This window comes from Brachionichthys hirsutus, chromosome 9 (assembly GCF_040956055.1).
Source record: "Brachionichthys hirsutus isolate HB-005 chromosome 9, CSIRO-AGI_Bhir_v1, whole genome shotgun sequence".
NCBI classification, from domain to species: domain Eukaryota; kingdom Metazoa; phylum Chordata; class Actinopteri; order Lophiiformes; family Brachionichthyidae; genus Brachionichthys; species Brachionichthys hirsutus.
In genome coordinates, this window is record NC_090905.1 from 8,085,115 (window position 1) to 8,103,269 (window position 18,155).

Consider the following 18,155-nt stretch of genomic DNA (forward strand, 5'->3'; position numbering starts at 1 on the left):
CAAGGCGGCTAGATTTAGAGCGCTGCTTAAATATTGATTGTCAAAAGGCCATATAATTATATTATAATGACCACTAACATCTAGATTGTGTCAATGAAGATCCACTTGTAAATAGATTTGCCTGCAGCTACAAAGAAAAGATGAGTTTCGTGGCTAAACGATGTGGCGTACAGTTCAGCCCTCCGTCCATAGTTTTAATTTATGAAAACAATGAAGACAAAACAGTGCGAAAAAGAATAATACCAGTTAGAAACTTTTCAAAATATTCCGGTAAGATGGCACGATTCATTTCTGAATCTAATAGACACGCAAATGTAATTACTTGATTATTATTTGTTAATAACCTCGCATATTCTCTTTTTTTTCTCGAATGCTGGGATAAGAATCACAAGTAAACTATCAATACAGTTAATATAACAGTTGTTATGCTCCCATAAAGCATATTTCCAGATACATTTGTGCATACTTTTGTTCTGAGAATCTGTTTAAAATAAGGAAATGTACTACATTCTAGTGTCTGATCTGTATTTGATACATACAGAATGCTCATAAAGTGGGTGGACATGAAGTCGGTACATCCAACCATATATATTTTAGCTTCCAATGAGCAAGTTGTTGATGTCCCTTTTCCTTAACCTGCAGACCCCAGAATTGCTGCTGAAACATTGAAGAACCTCCCTCGACACAGGGACTACCTGGAAGGCGTGCCCCTTAGGCAGCTGGAAAAGCTTCATGTCATCCTGAGAGATCACATGCAGGGCTTCAGCATGGAGCACAGCCTGGCCTCATTTGACATCGACCCGAATGAAGACCTGAACAAACTGGATGATGAAGAGCTGGCTCGAAGAAAGGGACAAATGGACGAGCTGTTTGAGAGAAATCGTAAACACAAAGATGATCCTAACTTTGTTTACAACCTGGAAATGGATTTCACCAAGACCACGAAAGAAAAATGCGGCTGGGATGATGAGTCTGATAATGAATTTTAAAGTCTCACCCACCGCTTCACCTAACATTTCAGACTGCAGGTCTAATGTCACCAAATGTATTGATCTTCTGAGATGCCAGAAACATATTATATATCCTTTTAACAACATCCGGTTGACTTTGATGAAAGTATCTTCTTGCAGTTTATACATTTAGCAAGCTTATTATATCTAAAACTAATTTGTTTTTAACTGGCATTTCTGTTCACAAAGGTAAGTGGCAGCTTTAGTAAGTGTATGCATCAGTGGGTTTTCAGCTAAATCCAATCAGAAAGACTTCACACTATCTACTGTTTTAGAAATTGCTAGGCATTCCACTGAAAGCATCACAAACCCACTTTTTTCGAGATATCAAATCATATCGGGCTTCGTCATAAGATATCTCCCATTGAAGGTATTGCTGCACCCCTTACTATCGTTGGCATTGAAGCCAGCCGGAAAAAAACAAAAACACATTTTACAGAATCCATGTTGTTAATAAATTAACCACTAGTGTTACGGGGAGCACAGAGGGACAAGGTGTCCCCTGCTACACTAGCATTTACCCAACAATGCTAGTGGTTAATTTATTTGCAACAAAAATTCTCATTAAATAAAATATTAAGGAAAAAAAAAAACAGCAACGGCAGAGAAAATTTATGAAACAATCTAGATGAATAGTGAATGTTTGTAATAAAATAGTTATTTACCAAATACAAAGACTTTGGCTCTTTTGTGACTTGCATCTAAATGAGTGATATTGACAGTTCAAAATGATTAAAGATGCTAAAATACTATTGAAGTTTGAGTACATACCAACACAATAAATGTATATGCATGTTTTGGGGGAGTGTCCTAAAAAATACTTGATCATACAAAATTCACACTCACATTTCCATATTGGTATCCACTATGGACGTTTTAATGATAAACTATATAATAAAAATCAAAGCCAGCAATATAAAACCTCGGCAAGGGAATAATCCATTCAAAGTGCTTAAATATCTAATTCAGTTGAAAAGACACTGAATCACAGACTGTAAATACCACAATACATTCAAACATGTCACCTTTTTTTCTTTTAAATGTTTGGTTAAAGCAAATTAAAACAATCTGTTACAATGGTATATACTGCAGTCATTTAGACAGTGCAGAATCATTCCCTAAGGAGGTAGCTAACTGGATATCTGATCATTCCTTCAAATTTTGGAAAGGAATTCAGTGTTACATTTCTAAATTCTCAGCAGGCTGGTAATTTGTTTAAAAATAGAACTTTATAAAATTGACATTTCAAGTAGGATAAAACCACAATCCAGGATATCTGAGTATGTCAGTAATAATAAATACAATATATCACTTAACAGGAAGGACTGTGATTGTCAAATTTCTCATTTTTAACTCCACTGGCCCAGACTAATATACATATGTAGAATAAAAAATAAAATAGAGGAGGATGATTTACTCTGGGGATAATGCACAACAGTGGTACAAAATCTGACAATAAATTGTAATAATGTCTATAGGGTTTATATTGATGCCACAGGTGTCGCTGAAATTCAAATCCAGATTAGGCCTTTAGAATTGCTGTATGACCAACCAATTATATGGAGTTACATGAACTAAAATATGTATATATTCTCGTATTACACCATTTAACTACCGGTACATCAAACAGACATACATTTACAAAAAGAAAGAAAGAAAATATCTCATTTCTTCTTTTTGTCTTGGGTGCATCTTGGACAAAACCTGAGAGAATAAAAAAAAATATTAAGAGATGGAGGACGATCACATTGTATGTGAATTTGCAACTTATGCGTCATTCTTACCATTTTCCTTTGGGCTTTGTGGCAAGATCAACACAAGCAAAGTGAAACCACTCAATCGGACACTAAAGGATAAAAACAAATAAATCAGTATGAAGAGTCTTGAGGGCTGCCAAAAAGAAAGTATTGGTAAGAAAAAGGATTTTATTTTTATGAATTAGATCGAGCAACAATGAAAACCTACATCAGAGTTATCGCATCCAATCATCTCTCCATATGACACCTGATGGCACAGGCAGTACGTAGGTTCATTGGGATCCACTGGCATGTCTAAAACATCTGAAGGCTGCATTGGTAGCAGAGCATCACTCAAATCTGGGCTGGAAATCCAACATAAGATATTTGACCACGATTAAACATTATAAAATAGTACTCAAATAAACACTCGCATGAACAATACAAGAGGTTTAGCTGTGATAAATATTTAGGGTGTATTCAAATCAGTACCTATTTTTCATCTTTTTCTTTTTTGGAGAATCTTCATCAGAACCTTTTCTTCCTTTTCTCTTGGACACACGCTTCTCTCTCAACCCTCTGGACTCACCCTCTGTGGAAGATTTCATTATATATGGATATGCATTGATCCGTTTCTCATTTCTGCACAAAGGGAGTCTTTCAGAAACTTACTCTTCACTCCTCTTCCCTCTGTACTTTCATAGCCACTCAGTTCCAGTTTCTCCTTCAGCTCATTCTCAAACCGCGCAAGATCGGCATCTAATCTGCGGATGTGTTTGTCGACCTGCCGTCAAAGGATTTCAAGTAAATTAGAGCCTTGAAAAATATACTATCAAAAAGCCATTTAGAACATAACCGTTTGACTTAAAATACCCGCTTTTACCATTCACTATATGAAACCTTTATAATGTTGACAGCTGAACCCAACGCCAGTAGGTTGTGAACTGACCATTTCATATGTCTGCATTGCAAGCTGGACCTTGTCATCACTGAACTCTTTGCACTTGCTGTAGGCATTTTGGATCTTCTGCAGATGCTCCACTCTCTGCTGTGAGGCCAGGTTCTTCACAGTAGCAACATACTCTTCAGCCAGTTTTTCAATTTCTCCTTTTTTTTCTGAACAACAATACAAATATTATTGATAGAAACCAAGTAACGCTTGAATAATGTGTACCTTTAAATGGTACTACACATGAATGCTACCCTATCAGACCATGCACAACTTCTCAAGTGCTGTCAGTTATAATAGCTGACAGATATTTTTCCACAACAGAAATGTTGACATGCCAAAACAAGACATGCTCAATCAATTAGTTAGCAGCAAAACCTTTAGTAAAAACCTTTATCAGATTAAATGATCACCTTCGGTCCTATTGTCCAGGTCCCGCATCAAAGTGAAGTTTCTCTGTAGCTCGCATGGTAAGTTTTCAATACCTAGAAAAGAGATCGACATAAAGATGAGGAGAATAATTTAACTCTGGGTCCATTCTATACTTAGTGTTTAAAAAAAAAAAAAGCTCTAAGCTCCAACTTTAATGCAGTTTTGCTTCAACTCAATCAACCCTTTTAGGGGGACAGAAACGGAGATAGTCATCACGACTCTCTCCGGATCAAACCCCCCCTCCTTTTTTTTGTCCATCTACGCTGCACATATTAATTGCCCTAGTAATTTATTGTAATTTATGTAAGTTATTTATTGTCATTCATTGTCATTTTGCATCAGTGGTGTAATTTATTTTAGATTAATTGTTAGTTTGCACTGGCGGTGTAAAATCATTTCATTTTTGTTTTTCTAATGTTACGTTGCATCAATTGAGTAATTTAATATTGGTCTTATTTTTATTTGTATTGTTAAATTTGTATTGTTAATTGTGGATGATTTATGTACGAAGGACTTTCAACGGAAACAAGCCCGCAAGGGCTTTTTTGAAATGCTCCTCTTAGACAGGATGTTTGACTTTATTTGTACTGTAATACATGCTACTGTGTGACTGTACTTGTACTCTAACATTCTATCTAATAAATATATTCATCATCATCATCATGAGGAGAGGACTTTATATTTTTTAAATAGAATATATAAAGGAAAAACTACATGTAAATAATATTTAAAAGACAATTGTATACTATTAAAATAATTATCTTAATTAAATAGTCGGGGGATTTTCCTTCGCATGCAATAATACATTCAAAGTCTAATAGCGCGCCCGGCCTTCATTATGTGACGCACTTCAAATACCCCGCCCCGGCGCGTGACTGGGGACGGGAAACGCGGTTACCAACAGGTTGCAAATACATGGTCCGAAAAAACACAAATAAAAAACAAGCCACAAGATACAATTATAAAAAGGTTTTAGAGTGCGGCGCACGACAGTAACACTGAAACCAACCGTGTAAAACCAGTGCTAGTTCCCTAGCTGCTAACTTGTGTGATAAGAGTATGAAACAGGAACTAGCCCTTAATTGGCTAAATACACAACTGCTAACTCGTGGTTACTGGCGCACTGGTCCAGATATTGTTAAAATTACTGTTTACGAATTTCACACTAGTCGTGGGATTTGGATAAACTTTATTCCGCCGAAAGTTACATCACAATGCTAATCGGTTGGCTACTAGCTAGTTAGCTGACAAGTAACCGTCGTAGCTAACGTTAGCTAGCTATGATAGCCACAAAAAAGTACAATAAGAAAGACTACCTCAAACACATCAAGTGTTCAAAACATTAATGCCAAATGAGAATATTCCCAAATACTTACTGTCTAGGTAATGTTCCAAGTATATAGCCGTCGCCATTTCAGGCCAGCGTTTGATGTGTAAAGCCTTGTACTTGCTGCCCGAGTGGCTTGAAGATAGTTGCTTCTGCCTGTAGTGCAGGCTTTTCTCGGCGGAAATAAAACTGCTCTCACTATTACAGTGATGCGGGATCTGTTACTCTCCACGAAAGCTGCACCAGAATCCCAAAAACACGACTTTTCTGCGTGTGAGGTTCCTTTCTTGTTTACAAATAGCAGCTAAAAATCGCAAGAGCTGCGTTTGGAGCGCTTTCAATGCTGTCAGCTGATACGTTACGTCATTCAAAACAGAAAACGCCCTCCCGTACAAGGAGCTTCAACGTTAGTGAAGATGTTGTAAAGGTGGGACAAACAGTAACCTTCGACGAGACAAAAACGAGTGGTAAACCATAGGATCAAAGTAGGTCCTGAAATAGTTCACTAGTAGGCCATCTTCTTTTTTTTAACCATCTGACTTCCGTATTTACTGCGTTCTGACGAGATAGCGTTCTTTAAAACATACTTGCAAATATTCACGTGAGTAACCAGCACAACAACTTTAACAAATTATATTTTAAGGACTAGCGATATGCTTAAGATAACTAGCAACTAATATCCCAGCTCGTTACATTTAAACAGATTAGATAATGTCGGTGGCTAACTTTCTTTTAGCTGACATCTAGCACTGCTTGGCTAGCTAGCTAACGTACACGGACTGAGAACTAAATGCAGCTGTCGATTAAACACCTATAAATCAGATATTGAAATGTATTCTCGACATTTTTTTTCAACAACATGCCCCCAAATATGCCTACGTTGCAGTTGCACTTAATCGCACGAGGTTCGGCTGACCTTTTCACGTCTGTGTGTGTCTCGTTTTAGATCCTTCCTCTGTTATGGCTATGGCAAAGAGTGGCTGGCTTCATCGACAAAGTGAGTACTGCATTGGGTGCATCAGTGTGAACAGCATTTAACTACTTCTGTCAGCTAGCTAGATGGGAAAGACGCTTTAAGATGGCACGAAATCCTGTAAAAGTATCCGGTATATTGTGATTAAAGGCACCATATTGCGTCGATGGAAAAGAAACTGGTTTGACCTTTGGGCCGATGGACGGCTGGTGTTCTATAATGACCAACAACGACGTGACATGGAGGATGACATCCACATGAGGGTCAACTGCATTAACATCCGCAATTCATCTGCATGTCAAGGTACACTGGTTCAAGAGTGAAGAATGTACAACCTCAGAGAACATCTGTAAGCTGTCGATCTGCTTTGCTTCTTAGAGCTGAACCCACCAGAGGGGAAAACGCGTGACGCTTTGCTCCAGATAGTGTGCAGAGACGGACGCGTCATCAGTCTATGTGCAGACAGTGCAGATGATGCTCTGTAAGTCAACACCTGCTCTAGATGCGGTCATTCTACCACTTAGTTTAATTACCCCCCCCCCCCCACCCCCTTGCTTTTATTCTCTGTTGGCGAGGTAGATTGTTTTAATTTGATGTATTCTGTGTTTATATTCTCATAAAACACATCTAATGCTTTATTTATATCTACGATCTTGTGTTGCAGGGCCTGGACGATGGCATTTCAAGATGCCAGAATGAATGCAGTGAGTTTCTGCTAAATTATGCATTACTTATTTGTTAAACAGAAAAAAGAGCATTCGTCTGGGGGGGGGGGGGGGGTCAGAGCTATTGCTTCTCCTTATTTCTCACCGATAAGTTTTTACAGAGCAGATCTGTTGTGAGTACGGTAATCAAGCAGGCAGGTAACTGTTTTTTTCTTTCTTTCATTATTAGGTGGTCACTGATCCTCAGACAGGCTTTGCACAGGAAGTGATGGCATCAGCTCCTCCCCCATATTCAGAATATGCTCCCCCACAACAGGTAAAATAAAAATAAACATTTTTGTCAGTAGATTGGTCAACCCAATTTTTTTTTTCGTTTTTTGGAATGGATCTACAACAGAAGAAAGGCATGCAAACTACACAAATTCATCAAAATACAGGATGGTTATACTATGTGCATACTTTGTGCTGCTACATTAAATTCCTTTGTGTGTTTTAATATTATCAAATTCAGTTTGTTTTTTTGTTTGACATGACACTTGAGGGCAGGGACAATCAAACGGTGCAGTTATAACAGGGGGAAAAAAAAATACAGCACAAAGTTTTAGCCTATTACATCTACTGGTGAAATAATGGAAGTGTTTAAATACTCTACTGAATAGTATTTGTGAAATGATCACAGAATGAAAAGACTGACCATTTGAAGATTTTGCTTGTGCCGACATCTTTTAGTGGAGTCTTTAATATCTTGTTGATGTTTTTAGCAGGTTTATGCCCCGGGTCCATACGGGGACTATGCCGCTCCTCCACCGCACGCTACGCAGATTGTCTACTCTCCTGGTGGCCAGCCCTACGCCGTAGCCTACCCTTATCACTACCAAGGTAAATAGCTGTACATTTGTCAGCATGTGAGCAGACTTAAATCATTGTGTTGGCTCTGAGATGGCACATCACATATGATAACACGCATCAATGCAACATGCTTCTCTCTTTGCTTCAGTGTGTTCCGAGTTTTTTTTTTACTTTTAAATCTCCATCCATGGTTTCATTCAGTTTAAACGTTGTCGCTGTAAATGATGCATTGTTGTCCTGTCACACATTTTAGGTGGATACCCTGCTCCTGGAGCGAACCACGTTGTTATTCAAGAACGGCACCGTAACGACGGCGGTGACGTGGCTTTGGGCATGCTCGCTGGAGCAGCCACTGGTTTGGCAATCGGTTCACTCTTCTCTGTCTTTTAGTGTTACAATAAGTGTACATCAAGTAGCGCAACTTTGCCCCATAATTGCAGCATTGCGCTTCTTCTCTGTGCTATCACATGAGTTGGAGGGAAATGTGTCTCTGGCTATTTCCATCTATGAAGCATGACTGATGGGCAGTGAATTACTTTGTCTTATATATATATACACTGTTAGAACTGTTAGCACTTACTCATTTACCTTTTGTGATGCTATCCCACTGCCTTCGTGTTGACTGATCTTAAAAATTCTTAACCAAAAACACAATTACTTTTAAGTTCATTAAATAACGGTAATCTTCTACTATAGTTCAGGTCTTCTTGCGTCTTTTCAAGTATGTTTTTATGTCTTTTATATTTGCTGAATTACCTTGAGTTTGTTTTTTTCTCTCTATGTACTGTACCTTTACTTTGTATTGCATGTATTTTTGCTTTTGGTTGTGAATAATGCAATGTCTGTTTGGCTTCTCAGGGTATTTGTGGTGTAAACATGCTAAGCTAGAAAGCTATATAAAGGAGAATGCACACACAAAAGCAATAATCCCTTACATTGCAGCATTCTGAGGTAACCGTTTTGAATGAATGTCAGCTCCTAAAGCCATCGCAAACAAGGCTCTGTATGAGGAAACACTTGCATTTACAAAAGTGCTTTAAAGTGAAAAGGGGACATTGCTCCCTCTTAATGATGTCTGCATGCATTATTTATGTTTTGTGTTTTCTTTGGCAGCTGCTGAGTCACAGTTTTCAGGTTTTTGAAATCTACTAATATTTCAATTGCCTTACTTTTATTTTTTGCCATTCCATATGTCTGAAATGTCAGATTTGCCCTTCTTTCAGGTGATTATCACTGACTTGCAGCTTCAGCTCAATAAAACATTCTTGGTCTGCATGTCAGCCATACCACAAATCGTTACCATCCACACTAACAAAAGACAAGAGACTTGGGCTTTCAGATTGTTTCAATTCAGCAAATGATTATCGTATGTAAGCTTCTTTCCTACAGATCCTAAACTCTTGAATGATGTGGAATTTTATGTCTCCTAACAGTCATTAAATTATGAGCTCTACTGCATTTAAACTAAAAATGTATTTCAACTATTAAATGTATTCACAAAGTTAACTGTGACTCCTGGTTTTTATTTTATGTTAATTTAACACAGACTTCTGCTCCCAGAACAAGTAATGTTCTGACATGACACAGATGAGTTCTATCCATGTAACCAATAAATCATCTTTGTAAACCACAAAAATAAATAAAACACACCTAACAGCAGCCCGTCCAGGATATTTCAGCCTCGTTTCATCCACAACCAAAAAGCAGGCAGGGTGTGTTGTAGTGGAGCAGAGTTCGATTGACACTGAGGTCCTTCTTTCTGTTATGTGTTTCAGTGCAAACTGAGTGCAGTACAGACATGCACGAAGACGGGCGTCTGATTGGTCATCAGCTGTCCTCCATTTAAAATGTTTGTAGAATCTTTAGGATGCGATCGCTCTTTGTGAGATCTGCAGGGAGTTCATTGTTCTGGTAAAACAAACAGAAAAACATTCACAAGTTACTTACAAAGTTCTGTCTTTTATTACCTTGCAGATGTAAGTGTCTTACCTTGTTGGGTAATGCAGGGTCAGCGTTGGCCCCAAGCAGGAGCAAAACAGTTTGAATATTTCCACCCATAACAGCAGCGTGAAGGGCGGAGTAGCCGTTCTGGAGACAGCAAACAGCGATTGGTTGTGCAACTATTGATACATCTCAAGGAGAGGTAATGAATTAGCAAAGAAAAACACACTCTTAGCCATTACTGCAGGGTAAGCTGGCAGTCCAGCATTTCCCCTACATTTGGAGAAAACTGATACCACATTACGTTCTGTATTCTTCTCGTCTGTCAAGCAGACGTTCTCCTGGGGACCACACAGGGTGGTATTGATCTTCTCATTTTCTCATGTCTTGAAAGCAACTAAATGCATTTCCTAAAAAATGTAAAATCCATAGCTGCAGCATCTACCTTGAGAAGCCCAAGCGAGGGAGAAAACTTAAGAAGTTCCTCAATGACGCTGTTGTGCCCCTTAAAAGCTGCTTTGAATAACGGTGTAGATCCATCCTTAGAAGAACACAGAGAAGGCCTGTGATTATTCAACATAGCAATCTCCACTCAAGCTCCACTCAGTGTGGTCACGTGACAATGTTTGAATGTGCGTATCCATGTATTTGTTACTGAATGTAGGCTTCATTTACTTTTACGTTGATTTAGCGGACGCTTTTATCCAAAGCAGCTTACGAGTGAGAGACACTATAAAGCTACAATGCAACTGAGACATATGCAAATAAAAATACTACTTAACTACCTATACAAGTACAGGTTTCAAACATCTGCAGCGCCACCACCCAAGAAAATGTGTGATTCTGCAAAGCGATGCAACTACGACCCTCTGAGAGTCAAAGAAGGAAGACATTGTCTGAAATGTTACAATTATAAGACAAAAAATAAAAAATAAATGGCTAAAAAGGTTTTACAGACATAAAAACTAACAACACTGATTCAAATACAATCGTGGTTTGAAGTTTATTCCACAAGTCTGTTGTTCAGTTTTCTACAGATGTGCATATTTTAGTTAAAACCTACTGCGTCATTAAAAACCTGATATATTTTGTTGAATTGTAAATAAAAAAAGCTAATTTGTATTATTCAGCAAAAAAACAAACTCTCAAACTGTTTTAGCTTCAAATAAGGAAATAGTTTACTAGTTAAACACCCAAGATAGCAAATATGCACATACTTGTCTGTCTGCATCCCGATGGGCGCCACGTAAGAGCAGCACCTTCACCGCCTCACTGTGACCCATCTGGGCTGCTATCCACAGGGGGGCAGTGCCATCCTGAGAGAACGAGGGGGGGGGGGGGCGTCGATGAAACACATAACAGAAAGGACAAAGTCATTCCTGGCATGAGATCATCTAAATGGCATGAGGAAAAGGAGGGAGAAACTCTGTGACGGCGTCACTTAAATCTATAAATGTAGTCCAGACGCAGCAACATTACCCTCCTTGCTTGATTAACCTTAGCACCACATGTAAGAAGCTGACGAATCACAGTCACATGACCTCCCTGGGCCGCCAGAAACAGAGAAGTGGCACCGTCCTAAAACACAGACAAGCATTACGGCACACTTTTCAAATCTACTTGAGCTGCTTGAAAACATTTTCATGTTAACAAACCATGTAATGTTAACACATTTACTACTATTAAAGAAGTGTGTATTTGTGCAGGTCAGCTTGTTGTCGCCTGCCCAAGGACCGACACTAATCCCGCAAAATGTGAGTCACGTCTGGCTCAGCAGGAGGACGCAGGTCTGAGTGGGGCTTATGATGCCTCTGAACGTGGGCTCACATTCAGTTGGTCGTGAACATCGGCTCCATTCTTCAACAACGTTTCCACCACTGTGGATTGTCCGTACTGAGAGGCGACAGTGAGAGCAGTGCCCCCGTCCTGCCACAAAAAAAAACACAAGGAAATAACGAGCATCACCTCAAAGCGCCCTGAATCCCCCATCTGAGGTGAAATCCTCATAGCGGCTTGCTCCACAGTCGGCATCGTGAAGGCTGCCCACACAAGTCGTCGTAAATACCTTCGTCTGGATGTCTGTGGAGGCTCCAAATTCAAAGAGGAGCTTCACAATGTCATTGTGCCCCTGCTGGGAGGCGAAGAACAGGGCAGTCGAGCCTGTCTGGAAAGACAGAGAGAAAATTAGACCGTTCATATGTTTGTTTTTTAAAATGATAAAACATAATACACATATTAAACATTTTCTAGATCCAGTCATTCCGATATAGTTTTCGAGGCACCAGCCTATGTCTCAGTGGGACTCCAGATTCACTGACTTTCAAATAGTAATCCCGAACAATCTGTTATCCTCAGGTATCTAGCAGGTATCTACCTCTCTCTGGTAGTTGATGTCAGCTCCTTGCATAATAAGTTCTTTGACACACTCATAATGGCGGTTGTTGGACGCCACCATCAGCGCTGTTGTTCCACACTGCAAAGGCACACAGCGACGGGAAATGAGCAACCTTTGGTGGACGGCTTGCTGAAAAGGAATTTGCGTGCAGTGGGAAATGCAGATTTCTACCAAATGAACAAAATAAAGCCTCACTCCTTGTCGTGGTTAAAAGAAAACACAAAAAAGTTTGTGAACCTTTGATGGGAGGCCTTCTCATGCACAATAGACCTGTTTGTGTGTGTCTGTCTGGTTAAAGCGTGCAGCAGAGCAGCCGGGGACATGCACAGCGTCCTACACTGTCTCTGCAGTCTGCGTCCACGCGCCCACTGTTGAGCAGCAGCTGAAGTAGAGCCAAGTTCCCCTTCCTGGCTGCCCAAAACACAGCATTAGCCAGGGGTGTTTCCTTCTGAGGGGTAAATACACACAACAACCACACACACACCTTAAACCACCATTATAGTATTAACCACGTTGACAGTAGAGGACAGACAATTAAAACCGTACAGGGGCTCCTTTTGCTGATGATGGGCATTTGAATGAATGATGTCAATCTGCTGAGGCAATCAATAATCAAGCTTTCCCAAAATACTAAATACTAACGCATTAGAATTAAAACAGAAAAATATACTCCATGGCAGGAATTGTAGTGGTCATCTGACACTTTATTACGCAGCCGTGCATGAGCACGAGTCGCAGGCAAAATGCAGGCTTGTAATAGATTCCACTGATCCATCAAAGCCAGCTAACGTTGACTAAATACAGCCCGTCACTGAATGAATGAAGTAACAGGAGGCTGGTGGCGCCCGTCGCTCAGAGGCCTGCAGGCTGACGCGCAGAAAGGGCTCGTTTACCTTCAAAGACATCACGCAGACGTTCATCCGTGACGCACGCTTCCTCCCGCGCACTCATTCATTGGAGGCGACGATGAGCGCCTCTCGCCCGCTTTGCCGCACCGCGTTTGGGTGTTGTCGGCGCCCGTTCGAGGACATAATGATGACAGCTGAGATCATGAAGCCCATGGCCGGCCACTGGAGGGCGCCGCTGAGCACGCAGTGATGATGATGATGATGGTGACGCGTGTATGAGTGGAGAATTTAGAAGTGATTGTATTTTAGTGATCGATCGATACTTCCATGGTTTTATGATTGTATATCTAACTGATTTTTTTCTTTACACGAGACATCATAAGAAAGACTGAAGAGGCATCTAAAGTGTACAATTAGGTATTATTTAACAAAATGCAAAGAAATGAGGGGAAAAATGATTAAGTCAAAGTTCAATAGTTTATTCAATAAGCTGCTTAATGTATTTTATTTATTGACCCAACGTTTGCCCCAAAAAGAAAATAATAGGGAGCAGTCAAAATAAAAGTACCACATATATCTTCTGTCCTGTCCTCCCAGGTTTACATGGCGACCTGTAGGCTGGGCCCTAAGCATTAATGCTACTTAAACATAGTAAGCATTACTGCTACTTAAACATTGCTGTATCAGCATGAACAAATAATAACACATGACCCACAATGGTATTTGTATTTTTTTTAAAATTATGAATACTTTCCTTTTTTCTTTTTTTTGGTTGATGAATATTTAGTATTTATTTCAGTTTATTTCCACTCAACACAATAAAGTAGTATTGTAGTAGTAGTATTGCAGTAATGTACTACAATTACCTTTAAAAAATATTTGTACTGGTTGCCATAACCGCGCTACAAAAGCTAAAGTAAATTTCAGCGCCATGGAAAGCGCCATGGAGCAACTGCCTGGGAACGCTGCTGTGTGGAGCTGTCCATGGTGCTGAAATTTACTTTAGCTTTTGTAGCGCGGTTATGGCAACCAGTACAAAAACTGGCACTAATAATGGAGAGAGAGGAAAAAAGAAGAGAGAAAAAGGGGGGGTCACGTTAGTTATACTTATGCATTTGTATGTTTATTAGGTTCCGAGAACGAAGTTCAAGTTTTGTTTATTTTTGCTAAAGTACTCCAAAAAAGTATCCCATGTCAAATAAAAATCATCTACCCTCAATTTTAGTTCAAATGTAATTTTTGTCCAATTGAACGTGTTTCATTACATTATGTAAGAGCTTTAAGTAGGATGGAGGGTTTTTTTGGTTCCACTTTAATAGGATCAGTCTTCTAGAGTCTATTCTAATTTCGATTATCGATCTTGATGCATTTGTTCTTTAATTTGAGATGCCAAGACCTTCTCTACTTTTTCTCCATATTCATAACATTTGTGCCCTAGCCGTGTTAATAGCCTCGTCGTTTCAGTAGTATATAACAAATTAAGTTCCGTTTGAAGAGATTGTCTTTTGTTATGAAGATCAACTGTGAGTGCGGTTGCTTATCGCTTATCTATTTCTGAAATTTCCTTGATGATATTAGATTCTTTCTCCGTACGTTTTTTATTATTGAAGCTACTCAAGGCAATCAACTGTCCAATATGCTTTTTGTGTTCCCCAAAGAGTACTCCTAGTGACGTCTGTTGGTAGCCAAGAAAAAGTCGATGTGTTTTTTAATTTCTTCCTGCTCTTTTTGACCAGATAATAGATTATTATTAAATCGCGATTTCCTTGGGTTATGAATACTTTCAATACATTCAGCATTTGTATCTAATAAATCATTTGTGCATTTGCTTATAAAGGATTTTGAGTGCAAGACTTTAATGGAGTATTTTGACATTAAGGCGCGGGTACTTTAACAACAGAGAGTTCTCTGTGTACTTCTTCACCGCTGGTTATGGAAAGTTTAATGTTAGGTGTTAGGGACAATTTTAAACCGGTATTTGAAGGATTTACAATATTGCAGCTTTAGCTCTCTCTCTCAATGATAATAGAGGCATTACTGTATTTTTGTTGACTAATGTCGCTCTCAGGTGTTGATTTAGGGATTCAGCAAAGTACAGTGGAAACATGAACTTGTTGCTGGGCTATATAAAGAAGGTTGATGGTGAGTCCGTAGTGCGTGAATGACCAGAGTCACTTTCAGGCCATGGGCTCAAAATGGACCCACGTCCAAGCAGGTAAGGCTTATTATCCATGCAGGTAAGGCTTATTTACATTCTAACTGAAGTCTTCTTAAAGTGCACCTTTTAATTTAAAGCCAACTCACACAGTTTAATTAGACATTATGGTGTGGTGTAAATAAAGTGCATGTGATATTGGTTCAGACGGTGGTGCTCTTGTCCTGGTAGTGCAGCAGGTTCGCCTCCTGCTCGTTGCCCTGCTGTGTGGGCCACTACTTGTGGTGTCAGACTCCGATGAGGTGGTCCTGACTGAGTGGGAAGTCTGGAAGATGAGCTATGGCATTGCCTACGATAAAATAGTGAGACCAAGCTCCACATTTAAAAATGCGGCCACACACTGTGAACGCGTGCAGAATTTGATTCACATGCTTTTGTGTTTTTGTGCAGGGCGATATGCAAAGGAGGATCATATGGGAGGAGAACAAGCAATTGATTGAATACAATAATCAAAGGGCTTTTATGGGCAGGAGGCCCTTCACTATGTCCATGAATAAATACGGAGACCTGGTAAGGAGTTTTATTTCACTTAAATGCAAAGCTTTATAACCAAGTGAGAACATCCTTTGTCATTTGAAAAGATGTGTATTTTCAATTTGAGTCATAATAATTATATTTCAATTCAAAGTAAAACATTATTATATTGAAAGGTATTCATTTTAATACATTTGCCCAAAGTGGCTATTTGATTGTGTTTCAGTGAACGATTTATTAATGGCTCCATAAAATAGGGGCACAATTATTATGCTGGTGGGGACTTTTAGTCAAATTATATTAAAATGATAAAATTATTGGATTCTGTGATCAGAAGGTTGATGTATCTCTACTATCTGTCTATTATGAAACTACCGGTAAGTTTAGTGACTTAGCCTAAAAGGAAGACTGAAAAGAGGGTGAAACAGTTGGTTTGACTCCATCTCGGAGGCCACCGCTTCCGACAAGGAAACAATCCATCACATAATTTCACTTGAAACCTTAAATTTGTATTTTTATTCTGTTTCTTGTGCAGATTACAGAAATAACATACGCATTTGTGAGTTTTAGAGCTGCTGGTAGATTGATTTTATTACCGCTGAATAGAGCCAGACTTCCAGTGTTGATGCCAGTGCTAGTTAGAATGTTTTGATTCTGGCCACGTTAATACAGACAATAATTTATAGTACTGGTAATTCCCCAATATAAGATGATCAATAAATTAGGTACGTTCACTGATTTTCAAAATGTACACTCGTACCTAACAATTGAAAACTTTACATTTAGACAAGACAGGAGTATCGTGTCTTGCAAGGTGCCATGATAGATGCCCGGTTTGCAAAGAGAAAGAAGACTGTCTCGTCCCGAAGGCTACGTAACAACGCTAAGCAGTTAGATGCAAGGTTTGTTGACTACAGAAAAATGGGTTACGTCACTGAGGTGAAAGACCAGGTAAGGCGCTTGTTGATTTATCTATATTGAATCATGGCCACCTTCAAATCCATGTTTGATTGCATTTTACAGGGTTACTGTGGCTCCTGTTGGGCCTTCAGCACCACGGGAGCCATTGAGGCACAATTATACAAGAGGACAGGCCAACTTATATCTCTGAGTGAACAAAACCTGGTGGACTGCTCCAAATCCTACGGCACTTACGGCTGCAATGGCGCCTGGATGGCCAACGCCTATGACTATGTGGTCGGCAACGGGCTGCAGTCGACTAGCACCTACCCTTACACCTCAGTGGTGAGGCTCGCCTGCTTTGACCTCTGTCTGAAGTTGGTTTCTCAGGCCTGCTGTTAACCTAAAGCTGATTATTCTGTCATCAGGACACTCAACCCTGTTATTACGACGGCAGTCTTGCTGCTGCTCATATCAAAGATTACAGGTTCATACCCAAAGGAGACGAACAGGCTCTGGCTGATGCTGTGGCAACTATTGGACCAATCACAGTAGCCATTGATGCAGATCATTCAAGCTTCCTGTTCTACAGCTCAGGTTAATTATTGTAAAGTGCTTCTGCCATCATCGTGTCCAAATTTTCTGCTAGAATCAATATAATCACATTTGAAAATGAAAGCAAAGCAGCAAATCTAGGTGAATCTCCATAGCTCTGTGGAGATTTAGATGAGCTGCTCAGCTCCAAACAACAGACACAGTAAGTACCGACAAGGGAGACGCGAAGGAGCAGATGAACAGCCAGATGTTTCCTTCCGGAGGAAAGCAATACTGGGGAAGCACTCAGAGAGCGCAGGCCTCCGCCAAGCAGCTCAACTCCCCTAATACATTGATTCACACCAAAAATAATGGTCCTATATTTATTATATCTATACATTATTAGATCCCTTGACCATGAAAACATATCATTAGCAAGTGGATTCACATTATTAGTTCAGTAATTATTCACAAAAAACACTTTTTTTTGTAATGGCAATTTAGGTAGACAATCATGGCTCAACAAAATGTTGCCCCAAGTGGCAAAATAATCAATTAACCTCCTTTTCAGGAATATACGATGAGCCCAACTGTAACCCCAACAATCTGAGCCACGCGGTGCTTCTGGTTGGCTATGGCTCTGAAGGAGGCCAAGAGTTCTGGATCATCAAAAACAGGTCAGAAACCCCCCCCAAATCGATATATCAATCATTTCTAATTACTGTATTATATTCATAAATTGTAATGTGGTTTCAAAAACAAGTTTTTTCTTTCTAGTTGGGGAACCAGTTGGGGTGAAGGCGGCTACATGCGAATTATCAGAGATGGCAGAAACATCTGTGGCATCGCAAGCTATGCCTTATACCCTATTCTATGAGCTCCACCAGATCCTTCAGTGCCGATCCTA

At 39.6% G+C, this 18,155-nt stretch overlaps 5 protein-coding genes across 7 annotated transcripts; 3 read left to right on the plus strand and 2 right to left on the minus strand.

The window, feature by feature from the left end:
• Positions 1–66: 66 nt before the first annotated feature.
• Positions 67–1,115, plus strand: cep19 (centrosomal protein 19). The gene is made up of 2 exons (XM_068743899.1): positions 67–270; positions 643–1,115. The coding sequence occupies exons 1-2, from the start codon at positions 141–143 to the stop codon at positions 987–989; spliced, it is 477 nt and encodes a 158-aa protein (XP_068600000.1). The 5' UTR covers positions 67–140; the 3' UTR covers positions 990–1,115.
• Positions 1,116–1,863: 748 nt separating this feature from the next.
• ing5a (inhibitor of growth family, member 5a) lies at positions 1,864–6,393 on the minus strand. 2 transcript variants are annotated; one of them, XM_068743896.1, is made up of 8 exons: positions 6,371–6,393; positions 4,109–4,180; positions 3,696–3,862; positions 3,419–3,530; positions 3,239–3,338; positions 2,976–3,111; positions 2,795–2,856; positions 1,864–2,714 (listed from the first exon to the last, which is right to left on the minus strand). In XM_068743896.1, exons 2-8 carry the CDS (start codon positions 4,134–4,136, stop codon positions 2,675–2,677), a joined length of 645 nt encoding a protein of 214 aa, XP_068599997.1. In that variant the 5' UTR covers positions 4,137–4,180; positions 6,371–6,393; the 3' UTR covers positions 1,864–2,674. The 2 variants fall into 2 exon arrangements, with proteins under 2 accessions (XP_068599997.1, XP_068599996.1); XM_068743895.1 differs by lacking the exon at positions 6,371–6,393 and adding an exon at positions 5,504–5,854.
• On the plus strand, positions 5,866–9,514 carry plekhb2 (pleckstrin homology domain containing, family B (evectins) member 2). 2 transcript variants are annotated; one of them, XM_068743897.1, is made up of 8 exons: positions 5,866–5,939; positions 6,401–6,451; positions 6,578–6,730; positions 6,806–6,908; positions 7,092–7,131; positions 7,322–7,408; positions 7,854–7,971; positions 8,195–9,514. In XM_068743897.1, the coding sequence occupies exons 2-8, from the start codon at positions 6,415–6,417 to the stop codon at positions 8,329–8,331; spliced, it is 675 nt and encodes a 224-aa protein (XP_068599998.1). In that variant the 5' UTR covers positions 5,866–5,939; positions 6,401–6,414; the 3' UTR covers positions 8,332–9,514. The 2 variants fall into 2 exon arrangements, with proteins under 2 accessions (XP_068599998.1, XP_068599999.1); XM_068743898.1 differs by having other exon boundaries at positions 7,857–7,971.
• A 269-nt stretch (positions 9,515–9,783) lies between these two features.
• ankrd29 (ankyrin repeat domain 29) lies at positions 9,784–13,338 on the minus strand. The gene is made up of 9 exons (XM_068743538.1): positions 13,273–13,338; positions 12,615–12,725; positions 12,257–12,355; positions 11,948–12,046; positions 11,710–11,808; positions 11,362–11,460; positions 11,100–11,198; positions 10,328–10,423; positions 9,784–9,849 (listed from the first exon to the last, which is right to left on the minus strand). The coding sequence occupies exons 1-9, from the start codon at positions 13,336–13,338 to the stop codon at positions 9,784–9,786; spliced, it is 834 nt and encodes a 277-aa protein (XP_068599639.1).
• Positions 13,339–15,309: 1,971 nt separating this feature from the next.
• On the plus strand, positions 15,310–18,125 carry cts12 (cathepsin 12). The gene is made up of 8 exons (XM_068743916.1): positions 15,310–15,340; positions 15,512–15,642; positions 15,731–15,850; positions 16,601–16,765; positions 16,838–17,059; positions 17,143–17,311; positions 17,820–17,925; positions 18,026–18,125. The coding sequence occupies exons 1-8, from the start codon at positions 15,310–15,312 to the stop codon at positions 18,123–18,125; spliced, it is 1,044 nt and encodes a 347-aa protein (XP_068600017.1).
• The last annotated feature ends 30 nt before the right edge of the window (positions 18,126–18,155 follow it).

Bases quoted from the DNA above. Each gene is read 5' to 3' on its own strand.
- cts12 (XM_068743916.1), top strand. From the start codon at position 15,310: ATGGGCTCAAAATGGACCCACGTCCAAGCAG. The intron at 15,851-16,600 runs GTAAGGAGTTTT...CTTTACATTTAG, and splicing joins TGAATAAATACGGAGACCTG to ACAAGACAGGAGTATCGTGT. The intron at 17,312-17,819 runs GTTAATTATTGT...CCTCCTTTTCAG, and splicing joins CTTCCTGTTCTACAGCTCAG to GAATATACGATGAGCCCAAC.
- ankrd29 (XM_068743538.1), bottom strand. From the start codon at position 13,338: ATGGGCTTCATGATCTCAGCTGTCATCATTATGTCCTCGAACGGGCGC. The intron at 11,809-11,947 runs GTATTTACGACG...TTTTTGTGGCAG, and splicing joins CCACAGACATCCAGACGAAG to GACGGGGGCACTGCTCTCAC. The intron at 11,199-11,361 runs GTAATGTTGCTG...TCGTTCTCTCAG, and splicing joins AGGTTAATCAAGCAAGGAGG to GATGGCACTGCCCCCCTGTG.
- ing5a (XM_068743895.1), bottom strand. From the start codon at position 5,540: ATGGCGACGGCTATATACTTGGAACATTACCTAGACA. The intron at 3,112-3,238 runs GTACTGATTTGA...TTGGATTTCCAG, and splicing joins AAGAAAAAGATGAAAAATAG to CCCAGATTTGAGTGATGCTC. The intron at 2,715-2,794 runs GTAAGAATGACG...TTATTCTCTCAG, and splicing joins ACAAAGCCCAAAGGAAAATG to GTTTTGTCCAAGATGCACCC.
- plekhb2 (XM_068743897.1), top strand. From the start codon at position 6,415: ATGGCTATGGCAAAGAGTGGCTGGCTTCATCGACAAA. The intron at 7,132-7,321 runs GTGAGTTTCTGC...TTTCATTATTAG, and splicing joins AAGATGCCAGAATGAATGCA to GTGGTCACTGATCCTCAGAC. The intron at 7,972-8,194 runs GTAAATAGCTGT...CACACATTTTAG, and splicing joins CTACCCTTATCACTACCAAG to GTGGATACCCTGCTCCTGGA.
- cep19 (XM_068743899.1), top strand. From the start codon at position 141: ATGAGTTTCGTGGCTAAACGATGTGGCGTACAGTTCAGCCCTCCGTCC. The intron at 271-642 runs GTAAGATGGCAC...CTTAACCTGCAG, and splicing joins AAACTTTTCAAAATATTCCG to ACCCCAGAATTGCTGCTGAA.